The 19,159-nt window shown below is 55.1% G+C and overlaps 1 protein-coding gene across 1 annotated transcript in view; it reads right to left on the reverse strand.

Annotated features, from left to right (window-relative positions):
- Nucleotides 1-19,159, reverse strand: part of SDK1 (sidekick cell adhesion molecule 1) — a 744,542-nt gene that overhangs the window by 65,355 nt on the left and 660,028 nt on the right. Inside the window, exons 23-28 of the mRNA XM_055561902.1 lie at nt 18,767-18,876; nt 17,700-17,850; nt 16,903-17,140; nt 10,684-10,799; nt 9,269-9,458; nt 7,316-7,414 (exon numbers count right to left, since the gene is read on the reverse strand). Of these exons, the coding sequence (XP_055417877.1) occupies nt 7,316-7,414; nt 9,269-9,458; nt 10,684-10,799; nt 16,903-17,140; nt 17,700-17,850; nt 18,767-18,876 (904 nt within the window). The remainder of the gene's footprint in view (nt 1-7,315; nt 7,415-9,268; nt 9,459-10,683; nt 10,800-16,902; nt 17,141-17,699; nt 17,851-18,766; nt 18,877-19,159) is intronic.

Genomic DNA, 19,159 nt, shown 5'->3' on the forward strand with positions numbered 1-19,159 from the left:
TGTGTCCCCAGGGTTAGTGAGCTCGGCCACTGAAGAAACACCACGCCTAGTGAAGAAAGGACTCCAACCCTACCCTCTGCCCTCAGAGAGGCAGAAAGGAACTCTGCGTTAAAAACAGGTGAACATATGCACTCCTGGGGCCTGGGCCCTGTGTGTGTGCACACGGAACTTCTGGGTAGCTCTGGGCTGACCAGGTTTATTTGCAGCTTGTGAGCAGGCATGGCTACACCTGAGACGGCCGGGGGAGCAGACACCACCTGCCCAGCGCCTCCCAGGCACGGGGACCGCAGGAGACACTGCCGTTAACAAGAGGCATCCCAGGGCCCCCCTCATGGCGCCCACCAGCCGGCAGTCGGTCCCTTAACGTGTCCCTTTGTAATTCAGAGAGTCACGTGTGATGAAGATGCCTTGATCATTCAAATCACCTTCCGCCGGTGAGTCTGAATCAATGAGGATTCAGATGTGGTTCCTGATGTGCTTTTGTTATCGTTTGTTCTTGCTCACGTTTCACCTCTGCTCAGATTATCTGCTGCTGGAGTTAAAAATCCTGGGGTGAAACCGAGATTTTGTTCAAAGGCACGTTTTTGTGAGCTGCGATCTAAATGGGAACCACTAATTGCCTCCTGGGTGGGCTCAGGTCTGCCCTCCACCAAAGGCTCCACCCCTACTCCCCGCCCCGCCCCTCAGGGCACAACCCCGGGGTGACCCTTGACCTCACCTCCACCTGCCTGTGCGGGCTCCGTCACTCGGCCCCTTACTCACTCCTTGTCCTCTGTCTCTTTTGGACTGATGGGGCGTTTCTGCCTGGCCCCGAGGGCTCCAGGCGACCCCGGAGAACCGTGCAAAACCTGGGCTAGTCTCTGATCCAGGTCACAAGGAGCACCTGGGAGAAAATGCCTCAGCCCTGGACTCTAGGAGCACCTTCCTGTCCTTTGCCCTAGAAGAGGGACCGTGTCCCTGCCGTCCCGTTCTGCGGTGCCGTGACCATGAGGATGAACGCCCACACCTCACCTCAACACGGGCTCGATGAGCAGGAGAGAGCCTTCTGTACAGGAGCAGCCAAGAGCTACTGCGGAGCGCTGGCCCACACACTCGGGAACACGGATTGGGAGCGAGGCAGGACGGGGGTGTTTGCACAGAAAAGGCTCGTTATCTGGTCCCAGGTCCAGCAAGCTCAGAAACAGGAGCTGAGCCTCAGCGACAGGAGGTCAGAGGGTGCGGCCACACGAGGAAGGAACGGGGATCTGGGTCCCTGGGTGGAGAGGAGAGGGCCGGGGGCAGCCACGGTGGAAGGTCCCCGGGGGGAATTAAGAGGGGCACGACCACGTGCGGCCCATGGGGATGCAGGGGGAAAGCGGTGGGCTGCAGAAGCCCGAGCAGCTCAAAGTCACCCGGAAGATGAGGACACGTCGCTCGTCTAGAAAACCAGGAGGGAAAGAGGCGCACGCCACAGGCTGGACGGTGGGTTCCGGGCCATCTGCGAGGGAGGCCAGGGCCGGGGGAGAGTCGGAGAAGGTGCAGCCAAGGATGGGGTGCCTTTGCAGGGGGTGGGGTGGGGGGCATCTCGGTCAAAGGAGCTGACTGTGGAGAGACCCCAGAGCAACTCTGGAGAGTCGAGGGCGGACCTCCTGGGTGGTGGTGAGGCCTTCCCAGGACTGAGTGGTTCCTGGGTAGCAAATAGTGTCTGCTTGAGAGTTCCGTCCATTGTCTGTTCGGGGACCATCCTGGGCCCCGGGGCCAAGGCTGTGAGGAGGGCACAGGGCTGCTGACCCCCCTGCAGGCGCTGTGGGTGGTGATGGCCCTGCAGTGCCCACTCCTGGCTCGGGGAATCCACAGCAGCTGAATCTCCCAAGGAGTAGGGGGCAAGCATCAGCCTAGCCCGGATGCTGCCTGGGTCGCTGGTTTTACAGCTTCTCCATGTGAGGCTGGGGGGCAGACAAACCCAACAGAGGAGCAAACCACGCGTTTGCTAACACAGATCCTATTCAGCTGAGCCCTAATTCTCAGCAGAGTCCCGCACACCCTCGTGTAATAAGCTAAAGGTCAAGGTTCAGCCCCCTTGGGCAGGCTGACTTCTAACTGCATGGAGGTGGGATCCGTTTGGAGGGACAGACCCTCGCGGTCTGAGGAGCACACGCGTCACTTGGGCTTCGCAGCATCTGAGCGACTATGGAGCAGCTGCAAATGAGGGGGGACGGCCGCTCTCGGGTGGCTCCCACCGCACCCCTCAAGGAAGGCTCTAAACGCTGCGAGCTCTCCCGGTAAAATATTTACGCAAATAAGCAAGTGTTTCTCCCTGTAGGCGCCTTCAGTATTTCACGCTGTTAATCTCTTTCGGAAATGAAAGAACATGTTTTGATACAGATTACAAAAGCTCTCGCCGCAGAGGTGATTATGTGCTCAGAAGGCCACACCGCCGGAGTCGGGACGCCGACTCTATGTCCCTGGACGTAAAGCGAGTCTCGCAAAAAGATGTTTTCCTTTCTCCCCTGTGAACACCAATCTGAATCTTTAGAAATTGTTTTCCCGTCTTTCCGCAGCATCTACAGTTTGGTGCGCTGGCGGTAATAATATCTGGGTGACAGGTTACCCACACAATGTTTGTTACAATTACCGCTACAGGCCTCATAGCCCCGGAGGGCGTCGGGGGAGGTGGCGAGCTGTGTTACGCAGCCTCGGAGTCCCACCCCCTCCTGACCTGGGGTTTTGTGATTTTCAAGGACCCCTGGGGACTAGAGATCTACGGCCAGACTTCTCAGCGCCTCGGGGGCATCCCGTAACGTGGCCCAAAGGTGCCTCCCAGCAGGAACCTTCCGTTGGAGCCGCCAGGGTGATGGAGAATGAAGCCCCGCCACTCGTCCGTGATGGACACAGAGAAATGCCAAGTGCAGATACACAGCGATTCGGAGGAGACCTCTCTGGTCCGAGAGCAGGGAGGAGGCACTGAAGGCCCACAGCGCCCAGCTGGCGCTGACCGGCACTGGCTGTTCTGGGTTTCCGGTGCCCTGCACGATACCTGGGAGGTCTGATCACCGGTCCCCTTGAGGTGGGCAGCCCTGGCCCAGAGGGACTACGTGACTCCTGGGAACGGAGCGGAGGGGCTGCTGAGTTACCCTCCCTGCCCAGGCTATACGCAACGCCTGAGGCTGGACCTCAGGCCGCCTTACTGAGAATCTGGGGATAGGGATACAAAGGGGAGGGGAGGCCAGTCACTTTAGAGCAGGAACAGAGGGGCCCTGGTGGGCGCTGAACCCCGGCCACCGGGGCCTGTCTGCATGCGACTTTCACGACTTTGCTGCTGCTGTTGTTTAGCTGCTCAGTCGTGTCCCACTCTTTGCGACTCCATGGACTGCAGCATGCCAGGCCTCCCTGTCCCTCACTGTCTCCCGGAGCTTGTCTGTTGAATTGGTGATGCCATCCAACCATCTCATCCTCTGCCTCCCTCTTCTCCTTTTGCCTTCAATCTTTCCCAGCTTTAAGGTCTTTCCCGGGGAGTCATCAGGTACTGGAGCTTCAGCTTCACCACAGGTGTGTACCCATTTATGACAACTGGTCGTGTCTGCAAGGTTTTCACGTGTGCAGAGACACCTCCGGGCCGTGTGGATGCTTTTGCAACTTGTTTTTCCCGCAACAGATGTTTGTGAGGCTTTTTCGTGGCACGTCCTGGAGCACGCGTTCGCTACTTTAACGGTCTCTATAATTTCTCTGTGCAAATAGCCCCCAGTTTGCCTTCTCACCGCCTCACTGATGGACATTTGGGTTGTTTCTACTTGCTTCTTTTCTAAATTTCCTGTTATTTAAAGCAGTCTGCCGTGACTCTCTGTGCGTTCTGCCCTGTGAACAGGAGGGCGGGTTTCTCAGAGTTAAGGCCTGGAGGGGGGCGGCTGGGTGGGGTGCACCCGCCCTGGTCCTCCCCTCTGCAGCTCCGCTTGCGCTTCCAGGGAGAGCACATGAGGCTTCTCCCCGCCTCCTCACCTCTCCCGGGGACCATCAGACCTTCTGTGCTTCTAAGTCTGAGGACTGTGAAACGGTATCTAGATTATCTGCATTGTGGTCTGAATCATCATTCTACATGTTGCTTTCACGATCAGAAAAACTTAAAGACCAGTAAAAGTAGGGCACATGATTCTAAAGTGAGCCCCTGAGCTTCTGTGGATGGGGGACTCATGTGGTGACTGTGGGCACAGGAGCTTTGGGAGCCAAGAGGAGAAGAGAGCGGCCCAGGTGGAAATGGGTGGGGACGGGAGGCAGCAGGCGGAGGCGCCCTCTCATGTGGTTCTCAGAGGAGGAGTGGCACCCGGGGGTGACGGGGGTCTTTCCTGGCAGGGGACTCGGGAAGGGTCACTGCCAGCGCTGGCTGAGGCTGGAGCCCCGCCTGGGTTTCAGGGAAGTCCTGGGAGAGGCAGCTCAAAGTCACGGTCACAAAGCAGAGCGCATGTCTGTGTGTGTGGGCACGGAAGGGCAGGCCTTCCTCTGCCCACTCAAAGTCACGGTCACAAAGCAGAGCGCGTGTGTGTGTGTGGACTCGGAAGGGCAGGCCTTCCTCTGCCCACTCAAAGTCACGGTCACAAAGCAGAGCGCGTGTGTGTGTGTGGACGCGGAAGGGCAGGCCTTCCTCTGCCCACTCAAAGTCACGGTCACAAAGCAGAGCGCGTGTGTGTGTGTGGACGCGGAAGGGCAGGCGTGCGTCTTGTTCCGCAGCTCGCTGGGGCCCCCCCGGGAGTGGGCGGTGATCAGACGGTTTGTCCTGCTGCTTCCATGACAGGCTGCCCAGAGGAGGGCAGCCCTGCCCGCGTGCGGGCCCCGGGCACCTCGAGAGCCTCGTCAGCTCCACAGACCACTCCTGCCCCGGGGCCTGAGAGCAGCTGCCCGGGGCCCCTCAGCTGCACAGGGTCTGAAACGCACACGGCAACAGAGGCTCCTCGATGATGGTTGTGGTTTTAGTGGCCAGAATGTGCAGGTCCTTGGTCACCTGGCTCAGAAGCGCCGTCCTCACGCATAGCAGCTGCTCCCGGGGCCGCAGAGGACAGGGCCGAGCTGTGCAGGTGGCGAGTGTGCCCCGGGCGTGTCTTAATGAAGCCGGGGCTCGGCAAGTATCTGCCTCGCTGTTCGCCCTTTCACGGCTGCCAGTTATTATCCAGAAGACAAGTCTGATCACATCTCTTAGCTGCTCAAGGTCCTTGGGGGACTCCCTTGGCACAGATTTTCAAACTTTTTTTTTTTTTAATGAAGTGAAACCCTTTTTCAAACAAAATCTTACAGTCCTCACCCGGAGAGCAGGTGTAAGTGGTACATTTTACTGCCATTTGTAAGCTGTGTTTAGGGTGTGATGGTCAAATTACCTGCAACCCGAGCAGACGTATTTGGGGTCTGCTGTGGGTGAGGAGGAGGAAGGACCATATTTTTCAGGGCCAGCCTGGCCCCGGGAGACACACCGGGCCCTCGAAGGCCCAGGTGGGAAGGTCTGGGCCGCTGGCCCCTCCTGCACACGACGCCTTCCCAGGGGTTCGCAGCCTGGCCGGCCCACACCCCCCAGGGATGATTATGCTCCCGCAGGCGGAAGGCAGCGTTCGGTTCAAGACTCTGGAAACCACCCGTGTGACGGAGCAGACCCTCTGGGTCTTCCTGGGACAGCCCCCTCCCTGTGTCGTGTGCTGGGGCACCTCTCTGAAGCACCCGGGAACAGTGTGTGCCATCCCTCAGTTCTTCCACAGATGCTGAGACCCCCACCGCAGGGGAGGCGGTAAGCGCTGGATAACCGAATGACCTTGAGCACATAGCCCCCAGGTCTGCGGAGCCTGAGGAGTGCTGGGCTAACCCCCGTGACCCCGCCTGTCACCTCGCCGTCCACCAGCCACAGTACAGCACACGCTGATCACACCCCCAACCGACTGAAACCCACTGGGGAGTTGGGGCGTTTTGAGCACCAGCTGCCCTGACGCCTTGCGTGTCGCCCAGCAGTAAACGCTGCAAAGGGTTCGTGTCTGACTCTTTGCGACCCTGTGGACTGTAGCCCGCCAGGCTCCTCTGTCCATGGGCTTCTCCAGGCAAGAATACTGGAGTGGGTTGCCATTTCCTTCTCCAGGGGAACTTCCCAACCCAGGGATCGAACCCGGGTCTCCTGCATTGCAGGCAGATGCTTTATCCTCTTTATCCTTCTCCACTGCCCGGTGTCAGGAGACTGGCTTTACTGCTTGCGGGCGAGCAGACCCAATGTTTTGTTTACCAACACTCATCCTCAAGCTCCAGGCTGAAAACACCGTCCAGCCCTGAGCCCCAATCCAGGAGACGCTGCCCTGAAGGGCATTCTGCGGAACCTCCCCGCGTCGAGGGCTTCCCGGGTGGCTCAGTGGTGAAGAACCTGCCTGCCAAAGCACGAGATGCAGGGCAAGCAGTTTCAGTCCCTGGGTTGGAAAGATCCCCTGGAGGAGGAAATGGCAACCCACGCCAGTATTCTTGCCTGGATAATCCCACGGACAGAGGAGCCTGGTGGGCTACAGACACGAATGAGTGGTGAGCACTCACGCACACCCCACATCGAGACCACGCGGTCGTGTCACTGGTGCCTCCTCTTCAAGGACCTGCCCCGACAGCGTCTTACTCACTCCTTACACCCCTCCGCCTCCCTCCCCCTCTCTCATCTTCCCCTCTCTCCCCTCCCCGCCCCCTCTCTCCCCTCCTCCCTCTCCCCTCCCCCTCTGCATGAGGCCTGGCACATCAGAGGCTCCTGATTCATTACAGTGAAAGGGTGAACAAATCAACGGACTGATGACCTTTAAAAATAAAACTAGCTGCCTTTGGGAAAACTGGGGCAAATTAAGACTCTTCATCAAAGTTATCAGAGCTGGCCCCCTGAATGCCAAGTTCAAAGCAAACCGCTTCCCTGGGACCCAAGCACACAGTTCACTTGGGAAACTTCCTCAAAGGATTGGGTGCAGGCCCTGCAGCATCAGAGAGACACTTCTGGGACCTTGGAGCAAGGCCCGCATGGGAATCTTCTGTGAAAAGCCAGCCCGCTATTTCCCAAACACACATCAAAATAACTGGGTTATTTCTGAGCAGAGGGAAGGTCAATTACAGATGGTACCGCCATGAACCGTGAACAGAGAGATTCTGGGCGAACAGAATGTAAATTTCATTCTGCGAAGAACCCCTTAGAGCAGGAGACACAGGGCTGTGGTCTCTCGGCTCAGAAAATGCTAGGCTGCTGTGGATGGGATTTTTTTTCTCTAACCTTTTAGATATCTAATAAAAATGGATGAAATCAATCTAATTGTCATTTCTCTCTGAGCTGTGGTCCCCGCCACTCCCTTACCTAGAATAATGCCGTTGGGCTCCTCTGGAGGCTGCCACACGATCCGCACAGACGTGAGCCTCACCTCTGGGAACACGAGCCTCACGGGCGGGCCTGGCGCTGAAGGGGGAAAAAAAAGACCAGAGAATCAGGCCCCACTGGGGCTGTCACACGGGTACACGGCGGGGTTTTGCAGGGCCCTGTGGGCCGGCCAAGGCCAGTCATGACTGCTGACGACACCGCTCATGGGTGAATCACTCCGAGTTTTGGGAAGGTGACTTTTGCAGCGCTCATGACCCACGCTGGGAGCCCTGAGTGGTGCCCAAAGCTGGCCACTATAGTCGTTAAGTAGCATGGTAGAGGGTACATCAAGTCAGAGTAGAGACTTCGCCAATCTGAGCTGACTCCTCTCCCAGTCTGGACGTCCACATGGCAGATGAAAGGTGAAGAAGGTGGCTGAATGTCGCTCCCAACTTCCAGTGGAGGTTACAGTGATTGGCCAAATAACATGGCCACAGCAGTGGCCTTTCTCTCAGACACACGAGCCCTCTCCTGCATTTTCCCAGAAAATCAAGAGGGGATGTCCACAAATGAATGTAATAGTTCTTCTTCATGGTCTGGTGCACCAGTAAGTCAAAAACTAGCTATGTATGCAGGCACCACTGAATAATAGGGTCGTAGACACTGTAAAATATATTTACTTAAACGGACAAGCTAGTAAATGTGTGGCCAGCGTGGGAACTTCTCACTGGAACTTAAGAGCTGACTCTTCCCAGGTAAGAGGCAACAGGCATGGAACAATCGATATAGAAATAAAATGACGTGCATGACAGCCACTCCAGGGCTGTGAACTTTGCCTCCAGCTACTTAGCTGAGAACGGTATTTTAAATTATAAACCTGTGCTCTGACCCCTGCGTTTGGGTGAAATAAATGGAAGGAGACCACGGGCTCACACGCCAGGACCGACTCACAAATGGGAAACTCTGACGTCTGGTCTGTCTTCCATGGCTTCTGCCCCTCACTGTCCCCAAGGGTGATCGCTTGCATCGCGATGAAATGAGGGGAAGGAGAAACAAGTTTATATCATGATTGTGGCCAAAAACAGACGGCGGTCCACGACTCCCCTGCCTGTGCGTTGGGAAGAATATCCTCCCAAGTTTGAGGAACCATTACTAAACACCCCTGTTACTGTTTATTTGGGTGGTCCTGGACACAACATACAGTTTTGCAAAGACATGGCCTTCAGGTCACAGGGTCCCTTTCAGACGCTGGCTGCCCTGAGACCAGCCCCTGAGGAAGAACAATGCTTGAGGCACCCCCTCCTCTGACCCAGGCGAGGCCCAGCTCCCGTGCTGCCTCCCAGCAGACAGGGAGGAGGGTGTCATCTCAGCGGTTAGAGCACTTTTCGGGCTGATTTAATTCCTTCAGTAAAAGGCTGAAGAAAATCTCTGGTGCCTCACTTTCAGCTGAATCTGAGCCTGGGTTTTTTGCGGGGCAGAATATTTGCCACAGTCTGGTTAACAAAGATCGTGTACAGGAGCTAACCTTGGGTGGCTGACATCTGCAAAGTGGAGAAACATGGCTGAGAGTTTAGACAATCATCAAGAGGTATTTGTTTCTGGGGTTGGGAACCTGGGCACCCCAGCCCCTCAAACATGCCTTCTGAGGGGGCCATCCCAGGGAACCTAGGGCTTCTCAGCAGCTTTGTGCTGACGCCACCAGGAGCAGCCTGAGGTGTCCTGGCCTGGCCCATCCGGCCTTTCAGGCTCACCCCTAACCTGTAAACACTCACTCTGGCTGAAATTGGCCGTAGGGGCACTCTGTGGTCAGAAAACAGCTTTGCTTCATTTTCCTCTGCTGAACTGAGGGGAGAAGGAGTGTTCTGAAAATTAAGTTGAAGATGACCACCGTCCGAAGGGTATGGATGGGGACAGCAAACCTGGGGGGCGGGCGGAGGCATGGCCCCGACGTACCGTCGTCTTTGGTGCGTTCCAGGATGGGGGGCAGGCTGGGGACCCCGTTCCCGATGCGGGTGAAGGCCAGCACCTGGAGCTCGTAGAGCACGAACTTGCCCAGGCCCGCCAGGAGCGCCGACTGCGTGTGGTTCCCGCGCACCACGTGGCTCCGGGGCTCAGGGTCCAGGTCTTTGGCCCGGAACAGGATCTGAGCGGGGACACACAAGGGCGGGGAGGGGAGGCAGTGTGTGAGGAGGGGCCTGGGGGGCTCCGGACCCGTCCTCCCCCAGGGCAGCCGGCTGAGGGCGTGGGGATCTAATTCGTAACCGCTGGCGCTGTTGGGGAAGGAGGGAAGTGCAGCAGTTTCCTGGAGACCGGAAGGAGGCTGCAGCGATGACCCAGCCCTTGGCTGGCTGGGCGAGCCGGACGCTCCACTGTAACTCACAGGATTTGAGGTCCCCGGCGGCAGCCCCTAACCAGGGCTCGACACGAACACAGAGACATCCTGCTTCTTTTAAAGGAGCCGGCGGCCACTCGGCTACATGGTTGTTAGGAGGCGGGCCTCCTGCCTCGGAGGACCTGGGGACCCCTGAACCCAAGACCCTGCCCCGGGGCCGTTCACTGCCCTCACTGCAGATGCGGCCGCGCTGAGGCGGCCCCTCCACGGCCCGCCGGCTCCTCACTCCCAAAGCTCGCCCCCTGGGAGCTGGCCCGCAGGAGCAGTGGCCGGAAGGCTGTGAAGGGCGGGGGTCAGGAGGGAGGGCTGTCCACGGCCAGGTGGGGCTGTGGGCGCTGCTCTCAGAGCTGGGCTGGGGGCGCTGCGTCCAAACGGGTCAGAAGGGAGTGATCAGGATGCCCTGGGGTGGCGGTGGGGCGTGAGGACGGGAGGAAACAGAACAGGATGGAGTAGATGGACGGCCCAAGGAGAGGCCACAGCACATGACACGCGAGGCCTCACGGTCAAACCCAGGAAGGTCCGCCCTGCTGCTGGGGGAGCGGACGGCACAGAACAGGGGGGTTTTGAGGGCCTGGGTAAAAGCACACAGGGCTGGCCCAGAAAGGTCTCCCAGAGAAGCCGGGAGGTGTCCGAGCCTCGACACCGAGGCCAGCGCCCAGGACGGACACGGGTGGCGATGACACGTGCAGACACGCGTGTAGGGGCCTCTGGACACGTCCTTGGCATTGTACAAAATCAGCCACCGTCGACTGGAGGGAGCAACCGCCATTCCGCCCATCTTAGGGGGAGGACACGGGCTCAGAGCGCCTTGCGAGGGCCTGCGTGACGAGGGTGGAGCGACCCTCACCCCAGACGGTGATGAGGGAGACGAGAGGAGGGGGGTGAAGTCCAGGAAACAGGCCAGAGCCAGCGATGCACAGGCCATGCGAGCTCGCGGGCTGGGGAGGCAGGCGGGGAAGGTCACCTGAGCACGTACCTTGTAGCCCAGGATCAGCCCATTTTGGTCCGGTTCGGGGACCGAGGCCCATGTCAGTAAGATCTGGGTGGAGCTGACGGCCTCGGCTGACACGTTTTCAGGGGCGGCTGAAGGAACTGCAAGGAATGAGTTAAAGAGATTGGCTCTGGAAGTCTAAAGGCTTCTACAAATAAAGGTCTAATTCTTCCCCTTCTAATCAAGTTGTCCTTGAAATAGCAATGCACTCTGAGCGTTTTTGCAGTGATCAGATTAAACTTGCAGGGGTATCACGGAAATGTAAATCTCCTTAATATTAGCAACAAATTCCATAAATCCTGGGTATTTAGGAGCTCCATGTTACCGGAGTCCACCCAGAGAGAAAATAAGCTTGTCTGATTCTTATATTAACTGGTGAGAACTGTGGCTTTTATCTCAGATGGAATCCTCACTTTCAGACACAGTTCATGGACCTCTCTAAATGCGGACTTTGTGGGGGACAGGCAGGCGGAGAGGGGAGGAGGGGAGGTTATGATCTGCGCCCGGGGTGGGGGCAGGGGAGCCTTACATGGTGCACCTCTCTGTGGGGAGGGGGTGACAGGCAACGACCAAAGCGAGTGTCAGCACCCCCAGCGCCTCCACGGTCGAAAAGGAGAACACGTCAAGTTCACGAAACTCACGGGCACAGAACACGCGATGGGGCTGTGACACCTTCTCAGTGACCACCCGCAGGACCAGCCTGCCGACCGGCTCACTCATCCACCCGCCCATCCGTTCACTCATGCAGCCACGCACTCCTGCACGTCCCCTGTCACTCATCCACCCCTCCTCATTCACTCACTCACTCGTTCACTCGCTCATTCACTCCCTCGCTCATTCACTCATTCATTCACTCACTCACTCCCTCGCTCATTCACTCGTTCACTCACTCACTCACTCACTCCCTCATTCACTCATTCGTTCATTCACTCGTTCATTCACTCACTCATTCATTCACTCACTCACTCACTCACTCCCTCATTCACTCATTCGTTCATTCACTCATTCATTCACTCATTCATTCATTCACTCACTCGCTCACTCGGTCATTCACTCACTCATTTGTTCATTCACTCATTCACTCACTCATTTGTTCATTCACTCATTCACTCACTCACTCACTCATTTGTTCTCTTCCACACTCACTCATTCACTCACTCACTCATTTGTTCCCTTCCACACTCACTCATTCACTCCCTCATACATGAGCACTTCCTTCTTTCTGCTCAGCCATTGTGAAGGCTCCTCTGGTAGTCAGTCTGAAGACAGAAAGTAACGTATTTTTGCACGATAACACTGCTCCCCAACTCTGCTTCCTAGAGCTTCTGTACCAAAGCGATGTGGTCTTTGCTGTGGGTTGAATTGTGTCCCTTCAAGCTCCCATGCTGAGTCCTGACCCTCTGGGCCCAGAATGTGACCTTATTGGGAAATATGGTCCCTGGGATGTAATGGGTCAGATGAGGTCACATGGGGGTGAGGTGGTCTCTATTCCAGCAGGACTGGCATCCCTGTGAGAAGAGATGGACATGCACCTGGGGAGACCCCCAACCCCTGGCAGGACTGGATTTGTACTGCCACAGCTGAGGAGCTTCCAGAAGCTGGGAGGGGGAAGGACCACCCCTCCTGGTACCTCCAGAGGGAGTTCAGCTCTGCTCACATCCCTTTCTCCACCTTCTGGCCTTCAGAGCCTTGAGAGAATACATTTCTGCTGTTTGAAGCCACCACTCTGGGGCACGTGATTACAGTAGCCCCAGGAAACAAGGGGCTGCTGTAATGAAGTCTTTAAGAAAAAAATGACAGGACTCGTGCAGGCCCTGGAGGAGATGCTCTCCGTTGTTGGCCAGCTGGTCCCAGTCGCTCCACAAGCGGCAGGTTTGGGATGGAGGCGGAGGAGCTAAAGAGGGCCCAGCGGCAGGCCGGGCCTCGCGTTGGGCCTGGAAGGACGGCTTTCCTGGCCTGACTGCCTGGGAGGCGGGAACCCCCCACTCCTTGCCCCCTTGTGAGGCTGACTGATGGGCCTCGGAGCCTGACTGACGAGGCTGCCTGAGGAGGCTGACAGACGAGGCTACTGACGGGCCTCAGAGCCTGACTGATGAGGCTGCCTGAGGAGGCTGACAGACGAGGCTACTGACGGGCCTCAGAGCCTGACTGACGAGGCTGACTGACGGGCCTTGGAGCCTGACTGACGAGGCTGACTGACGAGGCTGACTGACGGGCCTTGGAGCCTGACTGACGAGGCTGACTGACGGGCCTTGGAGCCTGACTGATGAGGCTGCCTGAGGAGGCTGACAGACGAGGCTGACTGACAGGCCTCAGAGCCTGACTGACGAGGCTGACTGACGAGGCTGACTGACGAGGCTGACTGACGAGGCTGACTGACAGGCCTCAGAGCCTGACTGACAAGGTGACTGACAGGCCTCGGAGCCTGACTGACGAGGCTGACTGATGGGCCTCAGAGCGCAGGCGTGAACCAGCTGCCACGTGGGTTGGCCAATGCCCCCACAACACACACACACCGCTGTTGGAGCCTGTCTGTTCTGAGCACGGGGTCCTCCTTCCTGACACTTCTGGAGAGAAGATGCTGGCCAGCTTACCTGATCGATTACCTTTTTCTTCCCAACTACGTCAGTAGAGGGTCATTCATTCCATCATTCAGTCATTCAACAAAACACTATAATTCACTTGAGCAGATTTGTGTCACAGGGAGAAAATCTTCCTGGCTTCCAGTGAACTCAGCCCCCTGAAGGGAGCAGGCCAGCCGCACACACCACTCCGAGTCCCCCACCTTCTGCAGGGGCTCCCACGGTGCCACTCGTGTCCTCCGCACATCAGGGGCTCCCCCTCGGTGTTGTAACTGCCAAGGCAGTTACCAGGACATTGCTGACACATATGCTTATTTTATTAAAAAAAACAACTGAGCGAGAAGCTGGCACCTTGCATCAGTTGTGAATTAAAGGTGTTACTTATCATTCAAAGAGAAGGTAAACCTACAATTTTCCGATTTCATTTTCGACTTTATTTAGAACCAGGTGAGAGGAGCAAGTATACTGTACCCAGACACTAGTGTTAAGTTCTAAATTTCCATCTCTCTGCAAAGAGAGAGGCCATTGTCATAGCAACGCAAACTGGCCGCCTCTCAATCCTTAACTGTCTCCTGCGGTTCATCTTGGAGACCGTAAATGCCCAGTTCTTATGTAGACCTACATGTAACAGATGACTTCCTAAGACGTGGTAACATGTGCCTCCACACACTGGCAGGCCATCCATGTCCCCAGAGGGTGAGGGCAACTGGGCAATTGTGGCAGCTCAGCCTCGGTGCCCAGAATGCAGCTGGGTTCCCAACGAGGAGACAGGCTGAGCAAACGGTAGTGTTCACGATGAAAATTTCAGCCCATTCGAGTCTTACCAGGGAAAACTGCCATTTAGTTACAAAATATTTATGTTCTTAAGATTTGGGGAAAAAATCTTGCACATTACATAAGTTGAGGGAGATTCAACTCCTTCCCAACCTGGTATCTTGAATTTTGAGACAGTCCTAGAAACTCCCCTTTCATCAAAAAGAGTACCATTTAAAATGCATTTCCTTCTTTTCTTCTCTCTCCTCTGCAGGGCTTTCCTCTTAGCACCAGCTGTGCCTCATGTAGTGTCTTTGGTTTTAAGGGCCTCGTTTACCCTTATAATATATCATAAGATGTCATGAAACCAGCTCAAGTGCCCGTCAAAATCAGACACTTCATGTAAATGTGGTTTGAGAAGTTCTGCTTATTTTATTAAATAAGCAGTGGTGCTCCCACGGCTGGCTTTCAGCATGTCTGTGCACTGAGCTTCTTAAAGCATGGACATACAGCTATCATCGCGGAGGTGCTGCGTGTTCCAGAAGGGACCTGCAGGCTTCCTCTCCTCCCAGCTCCCTCCGACCCCATCTGACTCCATCAGCAGCTGTGACTCTTCACCAGCGTGCCCTGGAGACCCCTTCACCCTCTTCATCAGATGCCGTGATGACCTCTGACCTCTGTTTTATTTTTTGTTGTTGTTGTTGTTCAGTTGCTAAGTCATGTCTGACTCTCTGTGACCCCACGGACTGCAGCACGCCAGGCTCCCCTGTCCTCCACTATCTCCTGGAATTTGCTCAAACTCATGTCCATTGAGCTGGTGATACCATCCAACCATCTCATCCTCTGACCACTGTAAGGATGGCTTTTTAGCAGCTGGAAGGATTTTTACAAAAAGATACTCTCAAGGCAGTCATTTTGCCATTGGTTGTCTTTGTTGAGTGGTCTTTGAAAACTCATCCCAAAATATTATTTTCCACTTAAAATTTCACTTTCTTCACCTTCACATGATATTTCGTTGTTTTCTGAACAAAAGGCTGTGGCTAAGTGCAGAGCTTGAGGTTGAGTTACTTTCTTTCAGTTCCTTCAAGATTATTATTCCATTGTCTTCTGCCCGCTGTTGTTCTTGAGAAGTTGGTTTCAAACAGTCTTTGCAGGTGACATGTCCTGGGTCCAAATATTTTTAAGATTTTCTCTTTGGCTCTGGTATTTTGAAGTTGTAGGGCAGTGCAATTTGGTGCAGATTTATTTCTATTTTTTCTATTCAGGAGTCATGTCTTCAGTCTGATACACAGTGTCTTACCTCAATTCTGTAATTTCTCAGCCATAATCTCTGTGTATTTCCTCCTCTCATTTCCCTGACCCTGCCCCCCATCCTTTCTGAATCTTATTGAATGTATTTTGGACCTTCCCAGTCTAGTCTTTGTCTTTTAAGTTCTCTATCATACTTTCAGTGTCAATGTCTCTGTGCTGTATTTTGAGATTTTCACTCATTTTCAGCTTCCAGTTTGGCAATTTTCTCTTTCACAGTGTCTAGCCTACTTATTACTTCAATGATAGTGTTTTACTCAATGATTGTGTTTTATTTTATTTTTCCCTAAGAAAAACTGTTTTAAATGGTATTTTAATCTCTACTTAGAGTTTTAATGCTTTCTTTTAATAACGAAAGACTTTATTTATTTTTAGCTTTAGAATCAATGTTACATAAACAAGTCAACATTACATATGATTTGTGTTTAACACTGTGTAAGATTAAGGTATACAACATAAGACATGAAGAAGACAGGACTTGCCCCGGGCTCAGGAAGCCTCTGAGGAAATAGCTAAGTCCTGATGCAGCTGGTTTCCTGTCTCAGACTTCCCACCTTCGTCTCAGCCTTCTTGGGTGGAGGTCAGGAAGGTATTCTGAGCGTGACATCTAACCCAAGACTTTCCACCTTTTTCTCAGCCCTCTTGGGTGGAGGTCAGGAAGGTATTCAGAGCATGACTTCTAACAGCCCACGTGGTCTAGGGTAAGCAGTTCCCTGATACATCAAGTGCTGAACAGCGTGGGTGGGGGTGAGCTGAAGAGCAGAGATGGTCTTTCTTTTCAGGAGAAAACCTCACTATTTCAGACCCTCGGAAACAGCTGGTTTGTGTGTCTTTAGAGTGTCAGCAACACTCTTTTCTGTGTTTCTACAAGCTCAAACCAGGCCAGCAAGGGTCCTGCAAACTGCTGTTGACCAGTCTGGCCATGGAACCTAGAAGATAAGCATTCTGCTGAGTGACCTCTGGAAGCTCTCCTCCCTTCCTGGCAGTAAGCAAAGGGTTGTGAGCTGTCTCCGGGCAGGTGTCAAGAGGCAGAGGCACCCACCCTTTGCTCATCTCTCCCCTCTGGCCACTGCATGCAGATGGCAGCTAGTCAACAGGATGGCAGAGCCTGGGTCCTCAAATCACTCCATGGACTCACTAATAGGAACACCCATCTTAACGCTGTAAAGAGAAACTCCCATTGTGCGAAAGCAACACTTTTTGAGGGTCTATTTTCTGGGGCAGAGGAAAGTGTCTCAACACACCACACGTACAACTGTCGGGAAGAATTCCTGAACACCGTGCGTCAAAAAGATCCCGTCAGTCCCAGTATGCCCCTACTTCTGAGCACTGGTGGTGAAAATCACCCCTAATTAAAGACAACAACGCAAGTCCAGCCCCTGGGAGAATCCATCATCAAATGCAAAGCGGTGTCACGGGCTCTGAGGCAGGTTGACGTAATTACTCAGGAAAGACACGGTAGGGGGCGTGGGGTTGGGTAAGGATGAGCCAGTGAGATGCCACCGAGCCTGGGCCCACTCCTCCTCCAGGAGACACGGGAGGGCCCGGAGCCCCAACTCACCCGACTCCCGCGTCCGGCCCCGCACGGCCGCACTCCAGGGCCCGGCACCGATGGCGTTGAAGGCCTGCATCTGCAGTTCGTACTCGGTCCACTCCTCCAGCCCCTCGACCGTGAACTCCCGCTCCAGCCGATCACTGATGACTTGGGTCAGCACCGCAGAGGGCAGATCCGGGCGCCAGTACTTAATCCTGTAGCCCACGGACTCGGGGTTCCCGTTGTACCGAGAGTCTGGCAGTGGCTGGAAGCGGACAACAGTCTGTGGTGAGCCCCCGTCTCGGAACCACCCCCCATGAGGGTCCCCAAGCACCAGCCTGTCTTATGGGGCTGAGTCCATGGAAAAGCTACTCTGGGGTGAATATTCTTGGACTTTTTCTTTTTTACTTTTCCCTGGAACTTTTCTTCTGTTAATTACAGGAAGCCTTGTCAGTAACTTTAGCTGGACTTAATTTCTTTTAATATATTGTGGCTTAATTTTGTGAGCAAATGTTCTGATTCAATGTCAAGCTGGCTCTCTTACAAATACTTCGGACCCGTTCCGTGTCGACCGAGCTTAAGGACTTATAGGTCGAGCCCGTGGGACGGTCGACTTTCTTCCCTAAAGAATATGTCTTGGTTCCAAGAAGCCAGTGGGTAACGCTACTAGTTAATAAGACAGCTGGGGATGGTCTGAGATCCAACACTAATTGTGGGGTGCACTACTTCTTGGTTTAATGACGAGATTAGCTTTGACCTGGACAAAGGCAGGAGGAAGCGATGACTAGGCTCCGGGCTCCCCCCAGCACCGCCCCCCGACTCACCACCCAGCGGAGCCGCAGGCTAGTCTCGCTGGCAGTGCGGACGGTGATGCTGGTGGGGGCCACGTCTGGGGGTGCCTGCAGCGTCTGGATGACCCGGGAGGACTGACTGAAGGGGCCGGCGCCGACAACATTCACCTGCCTCATTCGGAACCTGCAGGGAGAGGGGACGCGGGAAAACGGAAGGAAACAAAGCCCCGCGCCAGTTTCACACAGCACATCACGGACCTCGGCAGCTCACTTTACTCTGAATGTTTCCCCCTAAAAATGAGTGAATCTTGATTCATCTGCTCTAAACTAGGAAGGATGTTAAAATGAGTGTAGGTTCAATAGCACCTCTCATTAGGTTTTTTTAAAAAAACAAAAACAAAAACCCTCACTTTGGTATTGTATTGAAACGGTGTTCTTCACAAAGATATCATTTCCCCTTTTACTCCCTGAATTAGTCATTCTCAGTCTTTTGTTCCCTGGTCATATGAAGTGCATCCATCCTGGCAGAACAGTGAGGCTATCACACCCAGCATCTGAGATAACTGGAAATCCTATCTCTCTCCTCAATCTTACGGGAAGTCACGGCATCTCAAGCAGCCACCGACACTCTGTCCTTTGTTTGGGCCAAGGATTTACTGCCTGGATAAGTTTCAGGGTCAAGAGGCAAAGGTTAAATGGCACGTTAAATGCTTGATTAGTGAAACCCATGCCTCCGGGACCCGGGGAGGGTGAGGCAGGTGTTTCAAGGATGTCTGCTCTTCACACACACAGCACCCTAACAGCCCCAGAGGTGGAGTTCTGTGGAAAAAAAAAAAAAAGACCTACATCTCCAATCACGTGGGTCTTGGCTACTGAGCCTGATACACCAGCCATGCCTGCTGGCTGCCTGGCCATCGAAGCTGGTGGAAGGGACGCTGCTGGCCTGGCAGCAGGGACAGTCTCTCTGGGAATGACACTCAACAGCATCTCGTGCCCCGAAAAGCTCAGTTTACTGCTATGATGGATGGAAGCGTCTTGCTTGCACGCGTGCAGCTGGGTTTCACCGCTGCGGACAGAGGGCCCCGGCGGGCGGCTCTCACCGGTAGTGAGTGTAGGGCGTGAGGTCCGGGATCTCCAGCATCTGGGCATCCGGCTCATTCTCCTCCTCGCAGAGGGTGACCCACTCCTCCTCGTCCCCGATGGCTCCAACCTGCAGGACGGAGGGCCTGGGACCCGCTGGACAGTGTGGGGCTGAGGCCGCTGGCCAACCCCTCACACGGGGGGCGTTCAGTCCCGTGAGCACACCCCCCCCACCCCCCAACCTGCGCCTCTGAGCGGGGGCCCCTCTGTCCCCACCACTGGGTCTGGGGGTTTCAGTCACCAGCTCTTGGTCAGGGCCTGGGCACACCTGGCCCTGCGGACTCAGACCAAGGGCTCGGGATGGAACCTGCCTTCAGGTCCCCTGTGGACAGGGGACCACCTGGCAGAGAAGA

Source organism: Bubalus kerabau, chromosome 23 (assembly GCF_029407905.1).
Source record: "Bubalus kerabau isolate K-KA32 ecotype Philippines breed swamp buffalo chromosome 23, PCC_UOA_SB_1v2, whole genome shotgun sequence".
NCBI classification, from domain to species: Eukaryota; Metazoa; Chordata; class Mammalia; order Artiodactyla; family Bovidae; genus Bubalus; species Bubalus kerabau.